General features: G+C 41.9%; 1 protein-coding gene across 4 annotated transcripts in view; it reads right to left on the bottom strand.

Moving 5' to 3' along the window:
* elf1 (E74-like ETS transcription factor 1) overlaps positions 1–21,603 on the bottom strand; it is a 39,764-nt gene continuing 18,161 nt past the window's right edge. For 3 of the 4 annotated variants that reach the window (XM_018694177.2, XM_018694176.2, XM_018694179.2), the window contains exons 2-10: positions 10,921–11,257; positions 10,354–10,410; positions 6,532–6,706; positions 5,942–6,046; positions 5,624–5,785; positions 5,399–5,482; positions 4,506–4,698; positions 3,935–4,291; positions 1–3,136 (exon numbers count right to left, since the gene is read on the bottom strand). In XM_018694177.2, the coding sequence (XP_018549693.1) occupies positions 2,323–3,136; positions 3,935–4,291; positions 4,506–4,698; positions 5,399–5,482; positions 5,624–5,785; positions 5,942–6,046; positions 6,532–6,706; positions 10,354–10,410; positions 10,921–10,992 (2,019 nt within the window). In that variant the 5' untranslated portion in view covers positions 10,993–11,257 and the 3' untranslated portion in view covers positions 1–2,322. The remainder of the gene's footprint in view (positions 3,137–3,934; positions 4,292–4,505; positions 4,699–5,398; positions 5,483–5,623; positions 5,786–5,941; positions 6,047–6,531; positions 6,707–10,353; positions 10,411–10,920; positions 11,258–21,603) is intronic. The other variant, XM_018694180.2, reaches the window with a different exon arrangement.

Here is a 21,603-nt window from a genome sequence, read left to right as displayed (position 1 = left end):
TTCAGTGAAGAAGATTTTGTTTTTAATTAGTACATTGACTTTTTTTCTTAAAAATCTATTCTATATTCAGCAAAAGGGAAGCCATTGACAACCCAAGACAAAAGAAGCAACAAAACATAAGCGGTGGACATACCTCAACATCTCACAGACAACAGTGCTTTAAGGAAAAAGCAAGGCAGATATAAGAATATATACAAAGAAAAAAAAAGAGGAAAAAAGCAGCAAATCCCCACTCAAAGACTGGCAGATTTCAATGCAAATGGAGCCCAGTGTAATTATTGATTGTCAGAAAATAAGTATACATTCAGAGTGTCTTTGCAGACCCAGAGCCCTTTGGCTGATGAGGGGTTGTGAAGCAGCGTTTAACTCCTGTCCTTAGGTGCCAGTGCAGACGGAGGTCAGTATGTCTGAATGTCCTCACTCGGCAGCTACAGTCCGGGTGGAAAATACAACCAATTTAGCTGTGATACCACTCAGGATCAATATGGCTTCATCCCCGGCAGGGCCGAGGGGCCAATCGGATGGCTGGCCTGGGAGGTCCTTAACAAAGTGGGACAGCAAATAAAGAAGGCACAGACTCGACTGACCCGAGAGCAGGAGGGGAGGAGGAGGAGAGGAGACAAGGTGAGGGTAGAGAAGGAGACGAGAGGAGGAGGAGAAGTGAGAGGAGATAGGACGAGGCGAGATGAGAGAGGAGAGGAGATAAGGTGAGAGGAGGAGGGGAGCACTGATAAGTCTGATAAGTCTTTGAGCCAAATAACTAAAGAAATTTGAGATATGATTTAAAAGACATACTGATTGATAAATCTGATACTTTATGAATTACACAGAATATAATATTTGTGAAGCCTCGATTGCTTGACTGTTGAAAAAGGTAAAGAGGTATGTCCGCTGAAAAGAGGAAACCAAAAGCACATTCAGTACATGTTTAAATCAGACACACAACAGAGGCTATCTACAATAAAGAGAATATAACAGCTGAATAATGATGCTGCACTGAGCAGCAAGAAAATAGCAAAAAGTTGATTATATGGAAGGCTATACAAATGAAAAATGTTGGTCTTACAAAAAAACTACTAAATAAGCTTCCTGGTATTAACGTTCATATTCTTTGCATTTTCCCTCATGTTTACACATGTAAATAGAAGACAAATGTGCCTTTTTTATACAGAATTTAGAAATTCACAAAATAAATAAATTCGCTGTGGCCTTAAAATTGAATCTCAATTGTATATTATACGTAGATATATATATATATATAGATATATATATATATAGATTCATATATATTCCATTTCATATAAACAGGATTTAAACCTTAGAGCCTCTGAAGCAGAGGCTGATAAAATCTGTTTTATCCTGCGTATTCTTTCTCTCTTTTTGTGCCTCTCAATCTTGCCGTGCCTCCAGTCTGCAGCTCTATACAAACAGTTTTGATGTTGGACTGTCCTTGGTAGACAGAAAATGCCCATTTCCATAGTAACACAGTATTTTAAGGCCGGGAGTAATAGAGAACAAATACATACTTTTTTTGTTTATATGAAAATAAATGAGTAATAAGTTCTGAAAGTCTGGAAAAGCCATTTAGTCTGTTTTTCATCTTTTTCCTCTGACGTTTCCAAAAAAAGAGTCTTGAACTTCCTGTAAGGCACTCTTCAATTAAACTCTGAGATGTGTGGGGTTTCTTTATCACCAGATTGGACACCGTGACACAGCATCCACCCCTCATCCACAGTAACAAAAACGTGAATGTGGTTTTAAAAACGCACACATTTTCGCTCTGCTCGCTCTCAGAAGTCTGATTTCATTGCACCATTTGGCATTCAGTCCCCGCGTTTGGTTTGTTGCATTCTCTTCTTTGTACATACAAGTCCAGTGAGATGTAAAGTAAGAAAATTACTAACTGGCACATTTGGTAGACGGAATCCCTGGTTTATCCAATGGCTGTTCTCCTAGTGGGGGAAGTATTTTTTATCTGTGTGCGTGTGTGTGCGTGTGTGTGCGTGTGTGTGCATGTGTGCGTGAGTGTGTGTTGGGGTTCATGTCTACAGATTACAATCCCAAATCTGAAACGTGACTGCTTTGAAAAAACTAAACACTAAATCTTGATTTTTAAAATTAGGCACATGGTCACAAAATATGTGAGTAAACAATAAATCCTGAGGTTGAACTGACCAACCTGTGAGAGCAAAACGCTGCAGGATCCCTCCCTTCTGATCTTTGATTAGATCACTGTGGTAGGAAAAGAAAACATAGGGTCTGTGGTCAAAATGGATTTAATTGTTGTTTTTGGTTCAGCTTGTGCGCAACAGTCCTGCAGTATTAAGCCTCTGCAGGCTCTGTCTTTATCTGGATAAAGTTTGCAGGCAGTTGGACAGACAGTGGCAGCTCCTGCAGGCTTTTGATTCCCTGGTCAGGCTGCAGGGACATCTCCCCGCGCACTTCCAGCTCCTCCACAGGGGTCAGGCCTTCACTCGGGCTGCTACTCTGGGAGGAATGTCCATTAATTATAGTTTCACTTGCAGCCTCCTGGCCCTGACTTTGACTGGTATCAATGATCACAGTCCTATACTGCAGCTCCGCCTCCCCTACCTCCATCTCTTCTTTGTCAAACGTATGTGCCACCAGTGATGGATCGCCATTGACCATCGACTGGAAGTAGCTGGGGTCCAGCATTTCCTCTTTGACCTGCAGCCCTGAGAGATCGCTGGATTTGAGCACCGTGGCGATAACGGTGCCGGGCTGCTGTGCCACCATGGTCTGCCCGCAGGTGGTGTTGATGGCGACCAGGCGGGGAAGGCCATTGAGGTTAGAACCAGTGGAACTAATGACTCCTGGAGGTGAAGTGCAGGAGGAGGTGGTGGCAGAGGTGACGGCGGAGGAGCCCAGGCCGGCGACCAGGAGCTGCTGTGGGAGGCCGTCCTGCAGGCTGCTGGCTCCACCTGCTAGTGAGGCTGTTTGGATGGTGAGCACATCTTTGCCACCTGCTGTGGTGGAGGGCATGGTGTGGAGAATAACCCGAGGCGGGGAGGAGTGGCTGGAGTCCCCATTGGCCAGAACAGTGGTGAGGGGAACAGACTGAAGAGAGCCAGAAGATGTCAAGACCATGGGAACTGATGTAGGAGCAGTGATGGTCCTGAAAAGACAAAATGAACTGAATATGTGCTGGTGTTTCTTCATCTGCTTTGTCAGAGCTGTTGTAATTGAATATTCAGTTTTTATCTTTGCAAATACAGACAAGGATTATTTTTTAATGGAACCCTGTTGAGAAAGTTATACAGTGCGCAGCTATGATCCTAAACAGCAGAACTAATGCCCTTATTAATATAACAAACAGCATTGTCAGCTGTACTGCAGAAATCATTATTCTCCTTGATTCATAACTGCAGACAGTACTTAACTGCTCAGAAATAAAAGCTGAATGACTGATAATACAGTAATGATACTAGCAGTGGACACAGCAAGTAGAATTTAAAGCAAATCTGTACAACACAAACTGCAGTCTAAAAATATCACCAAAAGTTGGAGAAATAACTTTCTGACATTAACGAATAAATGAACATTTTATGACTCACAAAGCTACAGTTTATTACAGAGCTACTGGATTAGACTGGATTAGATCATACAGGGTTTTGCTGTTGCTGTGTCTACCCTGGTGCATCAGAGGTTTACCCAAACAGTGACAAGTTGCAGCAATTAATAAAGGGTTCAGTCAGTCATATTACGTGAATACATTTCTGTGCATGGGTCCCAAATAAACAAACTTTACAACTCAGAAACTCATCTGAAGGCCAATTAGGCAAAAAAAAAAAGGCTAGCTATTCCCCCCTATTTCCAGTCTTTATGCAAAGATAAGCTAACTGAAATGAAAGCCTTCTTCATTTAGCTCTCTGGTAACAGTATTTATAACATCAAGAATGTGTGTGCTTCTTACCTCATATGTGTCGGATCTTGCACTCCTGACCCTTGATTTGCGTGCAACACATGAACAGACTGAAGGAGCTGCCCGGCGTGTTCACCATTAGCTTCCTGGTACAGACTTTCATCACTAGGCTCCTTCTTCACCTGCTTCACTGAGACTTGGTGTTGACCGTGAGCCCTCCCATGCCCTTTGGACCCTCCGCGGACCATAGACCTCCCATTGGCGGACCTCTGATTACCGTAGCCAGCGTTGGCATCGGAGCCTGTATCCTCATCCTCGATCACCACCAGATCAGTTGGCATCTCTTTGAACTGGTACACCAGCCGCTGCCCCTCCACTTTAGCCAGGATGCCTCTTTGGTAATAGTACCTAGAAGAGAAAGTAGATGAAGAGCTGTTTAACATGTTATAGACATGATCATCATTCAAATCTAAGAGCCTCATAAAATTTTAAACCATCATTCCAGGGCGTTACTATGAACATGTCTGTGGAATTGTGTCTGCAGGGTTCGGTGCTAAATGGGGGCTAATGGCCATGACAATGGCGCTTTGGAAAATGGTGCTCATGTGCATGTTCCTCTTACCTCAGAGCTCTTCCCATAGTCTCATAGTTCATGTCAGGCTTGTTCTTGTGTTTGCCCCACAGTTTTGAAACGGCTTTGGAGTCCACTAGCTTAAAGATGCCTTTCTCCCGCTGTGTCCACTTGATGTATTTGGGACAGGTGTTTTTGTCCTGCAGTAAAGCCAGAAGGAATTCCCACAGGTAGATGGTGTTGCCTGAAAATTGGGGGTGGGTGGGGAATAATTTAAGTCATATTTTTAACATTCAAGCATATCACACATTCATAGTCGGGCCTTAGAGCTGTGCTATAGACATCTACAATTTATTTAGCAATTTTCCTTAGAGTTTTACTTAAAAATGTCATATGGCAGCTCTGGGGTTACAGCAGAAACTACTCTTTTCTTAGAACCATTGTTGTGTCAGTTGTGTGTGTGCATGTGTGCTTTGGAAGGGAATTAATTATACCAAGCCTGGGAGTAAATTACTCTAATTTGTGAGATACTGTGGCCAGAAGTGGTTAAAAACAGCAACGCTCCCAGTAGTCACTTGAATCCCCGACACCATGACAGGGTGATGTATATGCGTGCAGCTGAACCTGCCGTCTCCAGCCCCCTCCCTCTTTGTGTCACACTGTATGGCGCAATAAGGGTTCACATTGAGCAGCACTAGTCTGCTTCTATCGGTAGAGCATCAGCGTGCCCTCCAGCCTGCAATCACTTCTGTTTCCCTGTGAAACACAGCACTCTGAGAGCCCCTCATCCATTAACTCGGCCAGATTCAACCCAGCCGGACTGTAGGGGTTGAGGACTGCTGTTTGCACACTCCACAGGAGGAAACAGAGCGCACACAAGAGGAGGAGAGACCTTGATTTTTATTGGCTCATTACAGAAAAGCAGACTAGTTAGTGAGGCTTACCTTTGCCCTCTTTGCTTTTCTTCCTGAGTGGCAGGTTAGGGGTGGTGATAGGGGAGCAGGGACGCACCGCCCGCGGCTTCCGCACTATGATTCAAATTGAGGGGTAGTGTGTTATGAGGTGTAAGGTCACAGTGAAATCATCCAATTACCTACAACACTGAAATTTTAGTACAAGAGATCATTCCTGTGTTTTAACAAGGAGGAGGAGCAGCAGCAGAGTGTTACCTTTGTTTTTTTTCAGAGGTTTTAAGGGACACTTTTGTGTAATCTCATCCATGGATGAAGTATCCTCATCTAGGGACATGTCAAGGGCACTATTGTCCATCTGGTCAGGCCTCAGTGGGGTGTATGTCAGGTCTGACTCCAGCAGAGTGCCATAGGTGTGAACTAAACATAAATAAGAGATGCAGGAACACAGACAAACCATGAATAGAACATCCAGAACGAGTCTCATGCTGCAAATACAATTAATGTTGCATCAAAACTAAAATATTTTTGAACCGTTTTGAAACAGTAGAATATTAACAATGCAAATGAACTTACTCATACGCTTCTCATCCAAAATGTTGTTTGGAGACTCCATGTTAAGAAGAGCGGCTGCGGCTTCATTCGTCTCCATGCTGTCCTCCGCGCCTGAGACGGTTGTTTCTGTGCACCAGACAAAGATAAATTCATCAATATGAGATCCCTGCAGGTAAATACATTTTTATATTATGGTGTTTTGGTTTGTCTGTGTCTTTATCAGATATATCAGATATGTCTGAAGACATTAATTTAATTCTATAGGTAAACAGAGAACAGTCTTCAGTCATTTATTATTGGAAAGGCTGTCTTTCATGTATGCTGAATTTTATGTTTGCATGAAAGCAAATTTCACATTTTTGTATATTCAGGTGATGAGGTGATGTGCATGCTAGTGATTAACTGTAATTAATTAATTGAAAGTATACCAACTGAAGACTGTTTTTATTTCCTGACAAATAGTTATTATTATTATTATTATTATTATTATTAAATAGTATTAAATTACAAAATTCTTTCCCATACATTTCTTGGAAAATACAGACCACGGCCTCATTAAATGATAGCAATTTAAATTAAGTAATTTAGAAAGTAATTTAAAACATCCTTACCTGAGAGATCCACCCCTCCCCCCAGAATGGATGATTCCTCCACCACATGGAGGGTGGTGTCCACCATGATGCCATTGGGCACCTCATCTGACTCCAGGCCTGAGTAGACCTGCAGCAGGTCGGCTGCAGGCACCTGCTCAACAATCACTGCTGGGAATACTGACGGGTCGTCCAGCTGGAGGGAAAAAGGACACACACATATACAAAGAAATGTATGAGATGCTGTAGCACAGGAGCTACCACTGGGAGGCAGAGGACAAACGGTCTTTGCAAACACATATGTGTATACGCAATAAAAACACCATTAATTCCTTCACTACACATCATAAATGCAATATAAAAACCCCAGATGACATCAGATTAATGTTATAACCCGATCTGGTCTCTTATTTTTATTGCCTTGTAAAATATTGTGGATTTATTCTCAATTTCAGCTAATGTGGAGGCACACAGCATGAAGGAGTGCTTATATCTGTGGTGTTGCAGCAGTCCAAAGGGACCCACTGAAGAAGACAGGAACCAGATGTTTGATTTGGCCTACTTCTCCTGAGGAGTTAATCTTATGCTCAGAAATTATATAAACTCAAATGAATGTTAATGGGTCAATCATGAACTGCAGGCAAACACCCCCTTCATCGTGTCCTAAACATGCTTTGGGAATTCTAACCTTGCTGTCTCATCTCAAGCATTGCACAGCCTGATGCAGGAAGGAGCAGGGGGAGCCTGAGCCAAAACACTGAGGAACAGCTGAGAGGCACAGCGTACCTACGAGCCCCTCAAACACAGACCGTGTCAAGGGTTCTCACTGGGGCACTTGGTTCGTGTCAGTGTGAGGGACGTGGGGACTAATTCAGTCCTTTGAATAAGTGAGTCACATGGTCCTCTAAACTCTTATTTTGATGTTTTTCTGGCTCTGGTTGTGGTCTACTTGTATAATAAGCATACAGCATGAGAGGTTGAGAAAGATCTGATTTAAAAGTCATTAAATAAAATTAACATTTTTAATCCATAATCATAACTTTTGTTTTAAAATTAAAAGGTCACCTCAGGTTACATTTTGATGCAAAACCACTCAGAGTCAGCTGACTACCAGGAGATGGCAGCAAACTACACTACAAAAAAGTACTAAAACTGTTTTCTTTCGTCATGTCAGTGCGAGCAGCTAGTGAAACTGCTTTGGCTATTTAAGGAACAGCTTCTAAATTAATTGTGTGTCCAAACCACACTGAAACAAAAAAAGACATTTTGATAAATTGTTAATTTTAGCAGCACTGATTCTGCCAAACAAGTGCATTCCATCATTAAAAATCTTTTCTGAAGTTAAAAGATAAGTAAAATGTAGGTCAAATGTGTGTCACAACCAAAACTGAATAAACATGAATAATAAAAACTGAATAAACTGGAAAAACATGTTTTAATGCCATGTTGAATGTAATCACAGTGCCACTGAGCACCTCATCTGACTTCAGGCCCAAGTACACCTGCAGCAGCAGTGATTAACTGTAACTAATTAACTGAAACATTTAAATTACTATCATTACTATCATTTAACGAGGCTCTGGTCTGTATTTTCCATGAAATGTATGGGAAAGAATTTTGTAATTTAATACTATTTGTCAGGAAATAAAAACAGTCTTCAGTTGGTATACTTTCAGTTAATTAATTACAGTTAATCACTAGCGTTGTAACTTACAGTGTTACCAGACAAATACTTATCTGGAAAAAAAAAAAAAAAAAAAAAACCTAGAAAATGTGGTGTTTCGATTGAAATGTATCACACAACTCTCATGTACAAAACACTCGATTGAAGAGCAGTTAACAAGAAAGAAAATATTAACTGGCAGCCTGTCTTCTTTTTAAAAATAAGTTTGTATTATACAGTAATTTATTTAAATTTTAACCAAACAATGTGGATCAATAAAACCACATTCTTAAAGTGACTACCTGATTAAAGGGGGAAGTGGATAGGCAAAAAGGTGCAGTAAGAGAAACATGAATAAAGGCGTATCTGTCTCTTTGCACAAGTGTCCATTGTTGGTTTGGACCTCGAGGCATACCAGGTGTCTGGGCATTGAGTCGTGGGGGTGGGAAATAGGGGCAACAGAGTCAGCAACACTCCCATTTCGGCTACACTTTAACCAGGAAACTAACAGACCAGCTCATTATTTAAACATGGTGTTAAATGGTCAGGACTTCTAAGCAGAACCAGCAATAATGAGCCAAAGCTGTTAATGCATTGATCATATGCACTGTACATCCTGTGATATAGGTGTCGGAGTTTAGAGGAAGATGGCTGCACAAGATGTCTATCGTGACTTTGAAGATCAGCAACAAATAGCTTGTGTCATCTAGCAGCAAAACCACGAGGCCTCCTGGGGCTAATAAAAACTCTAGGTTTTGCTTTGACTACAGGCGCTATCAATGTCTCACTGACATACACTGAATGTTTCCCATTAATCGGAGCCTTTGGTAGACATATTATCAGATAGCTAGACAGGGAGGCTACCACATCTCCTTGTCTGGACTTAAAAGATGTTTGCTGTCCTTGAGTGAGAGTCAAGTATGTGTGTGTGTGTGTGTAGACAAAGGCATTTTGACTGTTTGTCTGTTGAGCTTCTGAAACATCAGCACCTCCCAACCCCCACCCCTCACCCCCTCCCATCCAACGCAGAGTCCCACACACTTTGCTGACGGAGCAGGAGACATCTGAAGATGCTGTCTCCAGAGTTGTTTTGATGTTAACTGGATCCTGTTTTTGCTGGGAACACCTTTAGTCTATTCTTGCTTTGTCATGTAAACCAAGTGTTGATTTGACTGCAATAGATAATAACTATGGAGGAGAAAAAACTGTGTAACACTGCAAAAAGGTGGGGCTCACAGGAGAACCGGCAGCAGACATGCAACACAGTGTGACAGTTATACTGAACATCATAAAGGTTTAAACTGCTTCTTCCTCTTTGTTGACTTGAACAGTGTTTCTAGTAGGGAAACAGAGTGATAAGAATCGGGTCCATTTGCATTTTTGAGTTCCCCATTCTGCCTTTGAAAGCAACAGCATCTGCACAGGCTGTTCCCCCTCAATGCCCCACTCTCTTCTGCTTTACCTGTCCAACCACAATTGAGTCCAACTGTCTGTGCACTTACAATATACTCAGAATCACAACAGTTGGGAAAGCATATCCACCTAAAGCATGAGAGATACTATCACGCTTAAAAACTGGTTGTTTCACCTGAAATCCAAATACATTTGTTACTATAGCTTAAAATGTAGAAACTTTACTTTTTATTTTTATTTCAAATTAAGAGATTTTATGGCTATCTATAGGTGGATCAGAGCTAGATTGTGTAGAGAATCAAAAGCTAAGTAGCACCCTGCAGTCATTAGATGATACACCTTAGTGAGCTACTTATTGACTGATATAGAAAGGCTAATCATTAAAGTATCTACTCTATGATTTCACTCAGCGCTAACAGTTTTATAGTGGCCAAAATACATCTTTACAACAGCCAGCAGAAACAAAATGGCCACTGTGGCAGTACGTTAGTGTGCTGTTCCTTTTTAGGGGCATTTCCAGATCTTGGTAAATAGGGGCAAACTGCTTGCATAACAGGCTAAGTGGGTGCAGCAAGGAACAAAACTGTAGCGCTGGAACAATGCAAGACCTTTTAGAGGTATTATCCCAGCCCTTCCAAGCAGCCTTGTAACTGGTCTGTCAGGTTAGGCCTGAACCGGTGCTATTCAGGGATCCAGTGACAACTTGTCACTCTAGATACACAAATACAGATACCAGTACACATAAACACACATACATCCACACTTACAATCAAGCCTGCTCCACAGGATTCAGACACGGGTGTGGGGATGAGATAACTGCACACCTGACCAGGCAATGAAAAGACACACAGGCACAGGGTTCACATCGTATGCACACACACAGTAACCTTTGTGTCATAAACACATTCATGGCCAAGCCCCACCCTTTTCCCTCCCACGCACCCTAACCTCGCTGCAGGTTTTTCAATCTTTCCATTTCTGTGCTCCCAAACAGCCCACACTCCTCTTCCCAGACCTCCTCTCTGCTCCATCCTCCCCTGCGCCTGCCTCGCTCCCTAACATGTTCCCAGAGTTAAAAATCACAGGGCACTGAGCCACATCTAATCCTGCCCCAGTGACCATGCTGTTTACACAAGTTTTGTTTGTCCTGTTCTGAAAAGTCTTACATTTATCAACAAGATTACATACAGTACATGTGGTTGAAAAAGTTGGATGGTCAAACACTGGTCCAAATGTCTTTTGATGAAATAAAAAAAATGTAGACTACAAGCCAAGTTATGCATAAAACCAACAAACTATTTAAAAAGTTGGGGCCTCTCCGATGTGATACGTACCTGATTGATTTCATCCATCCCATTGCTGGCGAACTCAAACACCAGCTCACTGGGCTGCACCGCAGTCGTCATAGCGGTGGGGTTCAGAGGGCAGGGAGCAGCCTAAAATATCCCAGCGATGACCACCCCGGCTCCTTCTCTGCACAGACAGTGTCACCTAACAAAATGGCTTCCTTGTCGTCGTCCGCCTCCTCCTCCTGTTGTGACCTGAGCAGTTTAGTGCTCAGAGAGAGAGACCACAAACCGAGTTTCAGAGGAGTGCTGTGGCCCAGGTGGGAGCAGCCTCGTCCCACTCTGACACGGAGGCTGGGTCCCGCTGCACCTGGAGCATTTACACCTGGTAGAGAGAGGGGGAAAGACAGAGAGAGAGAGATAGGGGCTAAGGTCAGGATACGTATTAGATCAGTTTAATTTCACTGAAAGACAAGCGAGTCAGGGAGGAGCAGAGATAGAATGGAGAAAAGTCCTTGTGCGAGGGGATGGCAAGTGTTTTCTGAGGCCCTAAAATAAAAACAGACCTACACGGTTTCAGGCAGGAAGCACATATCTGGGCCATGTCTAGTTTTGATGTCCAAAAGTGTAAAAAACCACAAGCAGCAGGGGACTCAGATCACCAGCTAATTCCTGCCTCACTGCCTGACAACCCCTCTAATAAACTCAAAGTGAGTCAAGACTAAAAAACAACAACAACAAATAAATAATAAATAATAATCACATTATTTTTCCACTGATCTGTAGTCCTAAACTGAGCACAACAACATACCAGAGTATAGTCAGGAGGATCAGAAGGAATGAACAGTTTATTCTGATTTAATCACTAACGCCTCTAATTTCATAGCTGTCTCTGTCCCTGAATGTGAGACAACACCCCCTGATCATGAGGTGCAGGGGGCAGATATGATGATGATCACATGAAGGGGTGCTGGGGCAGAGAGGGTGTGAACAAACTGTTCCTCTATACACACACACACACACACACACACACACACACACACACAGGTGAGAGGTCTCTCTGATGATGTTCTGGAAGCCCCTCTGTGCTGACCCTCAGGGAGTCACTGTGATCACAGAGTCAGCGGGGGGAGGGAAACTGGAGGTCGTATTCTTGTTAGCGTGTGTGTGTGTGTGTGTGTGTGTGTGTGTGTGTGTGTGTGTGTGTGTGTGTGTGTGTGTGTGTGTTGAGGTGTGTCCCAACAACCCAGTACCCAAAGGCAGGTTTCAGGGGGTTAAAGGACAGGAGGGGCTGATGTTGGGTTGAAGAATAAATGGCTCAAGACACCCCAAGGCCACACACCCCCTACCGTCTTCTTTCCCACAGACCAAAGAGCTGGCAGAAGTTAGAGATGGCAATGTTTAGTACACCCCCCACCCCTCCCTGACACACACACACACACACACACACACACACACACACACACATATACACACACACACACACACACACACACACACACACACACCTCACACACACTATCCCTGCTTTTCCCACTGCTGCAGGGTGGAGCTTATTTGCTTTGAAATGCCTGTGTGACTGACGAAGTTGCATACCAGTCCCAATTTTGAAACGGGGAGTGGAGGGGGGGCAGCTAACAGGAGAGGAGGTGATAGAAAAAGATTCTAACTTTTGAAGCCTGAAGGACACAGGGGCCAAACAAATGTTGCGATTTAGTTTATCTTTCTGCTAAGCGTCCAGACAGAATAGTAACATGTGGCTGGGGTCTGGAAAGCATCACTTTCAATCCCTCTTGCTGTCTCCGCTGGGCAGCATCCGTGCCCACCTCTGCCAGAGCTAGATGCTGCCGCCATCTGTCTGGAGCTCTTCAGTGCCCTGGTCGTCTTGGCATGCAGCGGGAGAGTGCGACAAGACATTACCAGACTCGAGCAGAAAAGAGGAGATATATTTCATGGGGCTTCCAAATGAATAAAGATGTATAAATCATTCAACAAACAAAAGACAAAACAAAAGAAAAAAAAAACATGTGGGTGGACATGTGTCCGCCTTCTAAATGACTATCCACAATTTCACATGGACCACACACATATGCATACACACATACACACACACACACACACACACACACACCACACACACACACACACACACACACACACACATTTCCAGCAGATGACCACATGTGCCCTCTGTGAAGTTGGACCAAGACACCCCATGTGGTATAAGGAAAATGTGCAGTGGTCTGAGTCACATGGGATCACTCTGCAGTGGCCCTGCCCAGCCTCGATGCTTCATCCCAGATCTGAAGAGATACTAGCAGCGAACCAACAGGCGTTCTCTGCAACAGAGCATCTCAGTTCCCCTTTTGAACTGTCACAGCTTGCGTTAGATTTATAGACATTCATGAGACTGTTAAGTGTGAATATTTCAGCCTATAAGCTTGCAGGATGGACTGTGAGTAAACGGCGAACAAATCATCAGCATAAATCTGTTAAAAGGTTATCAGATGACAGGAAACCAATTTAACAAATCCTAAAATCATATCAAATCAAGATAGAAGTAAATATACAGTATATCAGACTGTGTCAGTGTTTGCATGTGTGTGTAGTTTCTATATCCCTCCTGTCAGTGCCTCATTGATCTGGATGGCCCAGTTGGCATGGTGCTAACAGCAGACAGGGATACAGGAGAGCTAGCCATTAGTCAAACGCAGCCTGCACATTATCCCCAAGCACATGACAACAGCTGCCTTGTCCCAGCACAGGGGCAGGGTTGTAACTGCACTTACTACGTCATGAAGAGGAGAAGAGGAGGAGAACAGCGAAGGGAGGGATTTTACTGGGATGTTAGTCAATGCATAATAGTCCACGGAGCAAATAGACTGCCTGTGACTTGCTCTGGGTGGGGCCTTCTTTTGACAGACTTCAGTATTTCAGTGTGGTTACCAGGCGGGGCATCCTGGTGAGGTCAACAGAGCGAAATGTGTAGCTGTGGCTGCCTGTACTTAAATCCAACCAAACATGTGCTGCATGTCATATCTCTCTCTCTCTTTCTCCCCTCCCCCTTGTAATTTCCACTTGTGCTTGCTGTTAAAAACCTTAATGAAGGCAAAATGCCATTTGAAAACTTGCTGAAACAATTACATCATTAATTGACAGACATATAATTAAATGACCACTATTCTAATAACTCAATCATTTTAAGTCAGCATTACTGTTTTGTTTTTTTTTCTGGTCCAGTTGACAGCAGAGGAACAAACTGTAAACACAATACTGACATAGTTAAGTTGTTATGGTGAACAGTTGTCTTTTTACACATCGAGCAGATGCTGAGCAGTATTGCATTTATTTGTAGTTATGTTTCTGGCCACTTGATGAACATAAGTCAAATATTCATTCCTGGAAACAAAACAGTAAAGTCGGGAGTCAAACAATCAAAACAACAAGCTGAAAGATGCTAAAATTTAGACCGGGGTGATCTCTGTGCCTTCAATCCATTTCACAATACACACTGTAAATTGATCCATTGTCAATATATTCAAATATTGATAAGTGCAAACAAAAACCTATAAACATCTTGTGCAGTGGAAGAACTTAAAGTTTCTTCTCTGACTCATAAACTGAAACCATTTTTTAAAAAACCTTTAATGAAAATAAACAGTTGGTAGTCGACTGGGATCTGCAAACTCGTGACACACATTTGTTCTTAATGTCCAACATTATGTACTGCAGCAGCCAACAATTATGGCCAATATAGGCCAATTAAATGTTAGAAAATGGTGAAAATTGCCCTTAACAATTTCCTAAAGCTGCTGATGTATTCAAAACAGCTCATTTTGTCTGACCAACAGTCCACAACGACAGTATTTAGTTACTATTGTAGAACGCAAAAAAAAACATGTTGATATTTTGAAGCTAGAACCTTGGAACTAAACTAAAAGTTTTTGCTTAAAAATGACTTCAATGAGTCTTCTTTTTCTTCTGTCGTTCAATCGTAGCCCTAAAGATTAGGTCAGCTGATAGTGAGGCTCCATCCTGGCTCTCGTCATGTGACCATGGTGATGTCTTTTTTATCAGTCTCCTCTCCTCCGGCAATTACAACTGTCTGTCTGTTATATATGGCAGCCTGGTGTGCACCAGACTGAGGAGGAGTATGAAACAAACACTGGCCTACTCCACCCCTACAGCATGGTGACTGCCAGTCGCAATAACAACCAATTAGAGTCAGGATTCATGAACAAATGGAGCATTCCCAGAAGGCCCTACTTCCCCCGCTTTAGTCTCTTCAGCTGAGCTCATTGTTGACCATGAAAGGAGGTAATTTAAGCCAATTGAATGACTATGCAATGACTCACCCTGCATGTGGTGAGTGCAAACATTGTGAGATGCAAGAAAAGGACCAGGACAAACTTTACTTATCAGCCATTTTCGGCTCAGGTTACAAATATGCAGATTTCCGCAGGTGACATGAATGTTCAGCAGTGTACCGGGAGGGTTGAGAGACAATGGCACAGAAGTTAAAAGGTGGCTGATGCTGGTGTCACAGACAGAGAGACTGGTATTCTTGGTACTTTTTCCCCACACAGGTATAGACGGTGAAGTTATGAGTGGAAAAAGCTAGAATGGACATAAATCAAGAGTCTTTCTACGCATTCAAAGGTTTCAAAACTGACAGAGGCAGTGATTTTGCCCTTCATCATGCAGTTCTGAGAAACATATCTCAGTACCAACTGAAAGAAATCTTCACCTTACATGAGTCCTACAAAGGTTTAGTTTTCCCAGTGCATCTGTGCAGAGAAACACAGACACAGCAAGATGGCAGAAAATGCGTGGGCTTACCACTGCCATGTTATTGAATGGTTGTCAGCACAGACATGCTGTTTTTGCAGGATCTTCTGGGTTCCTGTAAAGGAAATGACTCAGTGATATGAGGCTTGAGCTCATTTCTGGAGCCCTGTGATAGCCCATACAAGCATCAAAGCATCCTGGTCATCATTTCTGGACATCAGTTCCCTTTGGGCACGTTTTACCCAGATGTCATTAAACTACGCAGCAGAGTGTAACAATAGTACTTTTAGCACCATGGAAAATTGCTTAAACATAACTGTTTTAGCTAGGTAAAAAATATGTCTTTCATTAGAGAAAGAAAAAGTAAAATACAGTACATAATGGCAACATACTCTGTATATTCTGCATTTTGAGGTAAGACAAAAAGACAGTGTTGACTGAGTTATAGAAGCAGAGAAGTTCATTTTGTTTGCTAATTCAACTAGGACAGCAATTAAGGGGTTGCACACAGATGGTTTTCAGCACTGCACTGCACAATATCAGCACCATAAAACACTGTTTTGTATACAGAATTTTCTGTGCATTTTACATTTTAACTCACCACCCAGGGTTGCACAATACAGCATGTCTCACCATGTTTCAAACTCCAGCTCAACTTTATTGAGCTGCATAAAGGAGTGCTTTCACTGCAATCCTGAGGCCACACCATGCGTGTGGCGATAAAATGGGAGAAACGGGCACAGAGGCAGGCACAGACACTGCTTAATAGCATGCAGCTGCAGAACACAAGGCATCAGAAATACAGAGAGAGAGGGCAATGCGTCCGAGCCAGCACTCACTGTGTCTGTCTTACACTAGGAGGCATTTGGCTCTGCCGTGCCAGGGCCAAATGAAGACTGAAAAAAAAAAAACGTCACCTCGAGCACAGGCTTTCAGAAGGAGAATGGAATTTAATCTCATCTCCTGCAAACCTTGTACTTTTCCACTCAGGCTTCAGGCTGTGGGAGAGGGACCCATGCCTTCCTGTGACAACAGCTGTTTGTGCCAACTAACACACAATTAGGTATAACATTTGGCATTTTTTGGAGGATTATTCACATTTTTTTGGGAAGATTAGACAGTAGCTTTAGTAGGATAATATGGTCTGGAGAACAGGGATGAAAATGCAGTTCAGTTCAGTTCAGAATTGTCCTCAGAGACCAGATTCCAACTTCTTGTTTAGTCAGTTTTCACTCAAGTATGTAAGAGACACATTTCTGAGATGTTACTGGCTGTTCTCTGTCCTATATATACTCCTCTAACATGCCCTTAATCGTAGCACAATGTACTAGACCTTCTTGTTTAGGGCAAGAGAAATAATGACAACTAGAAATAGCAGTGACATGTTTTAAAACTGGGTAGAAAAAAAACACCCACAAACTGACCTGTGAATCTTGCACTCACAGGAACAGCATCACTGAACAGTGGGTTCTGCTGCTTCCTGTCTGTTAAACCACACTCAGAAGAAAATTTCTTCCTCTGTGTAAGAGCGGAAAGTTCTCAACTCCCCCTCCTTCCTTCTCAAACAACATGCTGTTACTCTCATAGATGTGACACAGGTAGCATTTCCTACATGAATAATATAGTTACTAGAAATATCTCCATGAGTGACGTAAAAGACAAAAATGATTGGCTTTCAATTGGACTGTTTTGAGATAGTGACTAACACCTCAAAAGAGAACTGCATAGTGTTTTCACTTGGTACACTCACCGGAAGATGTTTTGCATACAAAACTCAAAAGTATTTTAAGCACAGAGAATTTGTTTTAGAAAGATCTACAAATATACTTTATTAGAAAAGCAGGCTGATAAGGTATTTTAGAAAAAAGTAGATCGATTAGATTAGAGACACCATTATATTCTCTTGGTTTCTGACATTTTCAAGCGTGCTGCACTCAGATTTGATTTGATGACAGTGATGGTGAATTCAGAGGGATCACAACAGGGCTCTCAAAGCCACACCTGCCATTTGCAGACATCTCTTGCCCACAAAGCTGACACAAGGCGCGCAAACACAGACAGCATTACTAACCCCCACCCCTCTGCTCACTCACACACACACACACACACACACATCCCTAACTTGGCCCCATGAGTCGGTTTTATACAAATTCTCAGAACAAACTACAAAGTTCCTGTCACACAGTGTTCACTTATAGGTCAGAACATGAGAAAATTATATCAGCGCACAAATAAACTGCCTGTGCAACTAGAGCACCCGGCAAACTTTTTTATGAGCCACTGAGAATAACTGGCCTAAAGCACGTACAAGCCATTCATTAACAATGTAGACAAATTCCATCTGTTGAACTTACTTCTGCTTCTAGTTAATATGAACAAATGATAAAGCTTGGAAATGTACACAAATCACAATAACTCCTTCAAAACTAAACAAGTGTTGAGTTTGCTACATAATTGCTGTCCTACCAGATGTTAAATGAATCGTTTTGCCACAGGGAAGCATGTTTTACCTTAACAGATGCACCAAAACTACCCCCAGCGGCCTATTTCTATTATGTAGCAACAGGCCACATGTCACACGTAGGAAGAACCACTGAAGTTGTGAAAACAGGACAGGAAATTGCAGCAAAGTTTTAGAAAAGACATTTGCAACCTCAAACATCACAGTTTGATCTGCTGTGTGCTGTTCTGATGTCTAAAAGCATCTGGACATTGTCAGTAGAAGAAGAGAAAGATATCTCAAAACAACAATTAATCTGAAATCTGATCTTCCAGTTTATATCATCTACCACCAGTAATGTCTGACATTTTCACTGGTTAGAGAGCAGATTAAAAGTAAGAATCCTGCAACCCAAATTACTAAACATTTCTTTTTGCGAATACAAATGAATAAAAATTGATTAAAGGTCTAATAAGAGATTTGTTTGTCGGAGCAAATCCAGGTATTTTAACAAATCAGAATTGGATCCAAAATGAAACTGATCGCAATTGTTTTTAGCCAGGCCAGTCTGTCCGTGGTTATAGCAATGGACTGGCTGCTAAAACTGACGTTTTCTCTTCAAAATAATTTTAAGAGGACGCAGAGCTTTTATGTCTAATGTAACAGTACTACAAATTTTGGCATCCATTGTTTCTTGTAGATCTAGCTTGTATATGTGGTCATATTATAATCTGCTTTTGAATGGACATGTCAATATGAGGTTAATCAGCAACAACTTGCACTGTTCATGTTACTGTAGGTGCTGCAGGCTCTTGTTATGGGTTCCAAGTTTTTACAGGAGAATGTATGGAGGCCATTTTGAACTACTTTACTCAAACAGTACCACCACCAGGACCATATCCACTTTACTCCTTAACTAAATAATGTGTGTTATCTAGCTCAAACAGACGGGAAAAGTTGTTAAAGACAACTCTGAGTGCCATGAACAATCTATTTGTTATGGCTTAAGTCATTTCTGACTACAGTATGTTTGATGGGCTCTACACTAAGAATCTGTCATGTAAGAGTTAATAGTATTGCTCCTTACATCCTTGCGTCTCAGCTCAATTACGTAACTTCTTCCGTTTCAAAATCACAATGATTCAAAGTAGAAAAACACAAAAGGTAACGACTAAAAACATGCAAGTCTGTGCATGTGTGTTGGTTGTCTCAAACTGCCCTGCTGACTCCTTTCTTGCAGAAATATCTGAAATGCTTCATCCAGAGTTGGCTGTTGTTTTGGCTGCTGAGTGGGAGCAATTTGATGCATGACTAGACTGGAAAAGCTAAATTCGCTCCTTTTTATATAATAACCATGTCTCCCATAGGCATTAGATGTGTACAGGAGGCGTTCAGTAAAAGAAAATACTTTTTTTTTTTTTTACACAAACTAAAAACATAGTTACAAGGCTAAGTTCAAGTCCTGAAGTGTTTCTGAAAACAGCCCTACTATGCTGTATACTGTATCTGCTTATTCACATGCCCATCTCTGATGTGTTTACATTCATACCAATATCAACATGTCACAGCACAGGTATATTACCCGCGGCAAGAGAGGACATCATACCCAGAAAAATACCAGCAGCATACTCTCAACCAAGCTTACACAAAAACAAGGAGAGGGATGACAATCTTAATTCTCTCTTAAACTATAAAACACTGTGCCAATTTTAGCACTGACAGCAGCCTTAAGATTATGTAACTTCACAATAGCTAATTTTCTCGAAGGGAGCAATTCCACTCGGGGCTTATATACTGTATGAACCGTGCCAAGATACTTTCCGTGCCAGCCTTGCAGCATACTACTAGGTACGTATTCAGATAGAGTACTGAAATCTCAGGGTTCCAAGTGTGAGTCAAAGCTGGGAACGGGGGATCCGGCTATTGCAGAAGAGGTTGCATACCAAACAGGTCTGGACACAAGCAGGCTGATGTGTCCACCCATAGTCAGGCATGCAGCAGTATGTAAAAGACAACACGCCTAGAGAGGGAACAGAATCAAAGAGAGATGAAATAATTTCATTTTTCCCTGGCTTGTCATACACCATGGGATTACGCTCTTCTTAAAGGAATAGTGCAACATTTTGGAAAACACGCTCATCTTTTTTTCTTGCCTTTTTGCAGAGTTAGATGAGAAGATGCATACCTTTCTCACATCTGTATGGTACACATGTAGCTAGAGCCAGCAAGTGTTAGCTTAGCATAATGACTGGGAACAAGGAGAAACAGGTCTGTTCAAAAGGTAACAAAAACCACCTAACCATCCTGTAAAACTGCCACCTGTTGATTTTACACTACACAGTTGTTGTACGAATTAAACAAACAAAATATAAAATAAAAATTGTGAGCTTTAGAGTACACTAATTAAGCAGATTTGTGTAGGTAGGCCTAGCTGTTTCCCCCTGTTCTCAGTCTTAATGCTATGATAACTCTCTCCTGGCTATAGCTCAGGTAGAGTGATAGACATACAAATGTCTATCCTTGTATCTGTTATGTATGTTATGTATGTATTTCCTCTGTGGGAAAGGTTAAAAGACTAAAAACATGATAATTTGCAGCTTTAGCAAAGCTGTTTTTAAGATTTCTGCAGATCAAGCTTTGGTTTAAACAGCTAATAACGACTAAATCAGCTCTTCTCATCTGATCCCTCCTAAAGCCTCACAGACAGGACCACTCACATTGAGACAGCTTAGCCCCCTTCAAGAGAGCTTATCTGATTTCACACAATTGGATACTGGGTCAGTGTGGTATTAGGTATCACTGGCCAGTGTTTCTATCTAATCTTGAAGCCAGTAAACGTTTGCCCCGTTCCTGGATCTCAGGACATGAGTGCTGAGTCACTGCATTTCATGATGTCAGGTGCATACCATATTTCAAACAGGAACCGGGGGAAAAACTTAAGCTCTGTGACTAAACTGACACACCTAAACTACAACTAATGAGGTCATGGTAAATGTTTGAATTGCATGCTTTAGGTGTTATAACATTACTTGTGCTTCAGTCACATGCTCTTGTCACCTTGAAATGTTGGCTGTAACTGTGTCTACCCTGTACTAACAATGTAAAAATTAGGATTCACTGTACTAACATTAACATATTTAATTTAGTTCATATATTCCAGCCGCTGCAAACGCCGATCAAGTGTTCATTTTGCAGGAAGTAAAAGGGCAATCTGTCCAGCCTGGTCAATATTTGAGAAGGCTAAATGAAATACACTCTTTTATGATAGTCAGGCAATGAGGAAGGTGCAGCACAGGTGCAGGAGATGAGGACAATAAACTATCGAGTTAAAGACAGATGCGCTCGATCTGGTTATATAACAAAATATTTACATGGTGTTATAGTTTAACCATATTAAAGATCTGTAATAATTATATGTAGGAAGTAGGAGAAGTTACATTTATGAGTTTAATTTTAAAAAATGCCTCCAAATCTGTTGCTCCCTCAGGGAGATACATACATTA

Source organism: Lates calcarifer, linkage group LG8, assembly GCF_001640805.2.
Source record: "Lates calcarifer isolate ASB-BC8 linkage group LG8, TLL_Latcal_v3, whole genome shotgun sequence".
Taxonomy (NCBI): Eukaryota; Metazoa; Chordata; class Actinopteri; family Centropomidae; genus Lates; species Lates calcarifer.
This window is presented reverse-complemented; position numbering and strand designations above follow the sequence as displayed.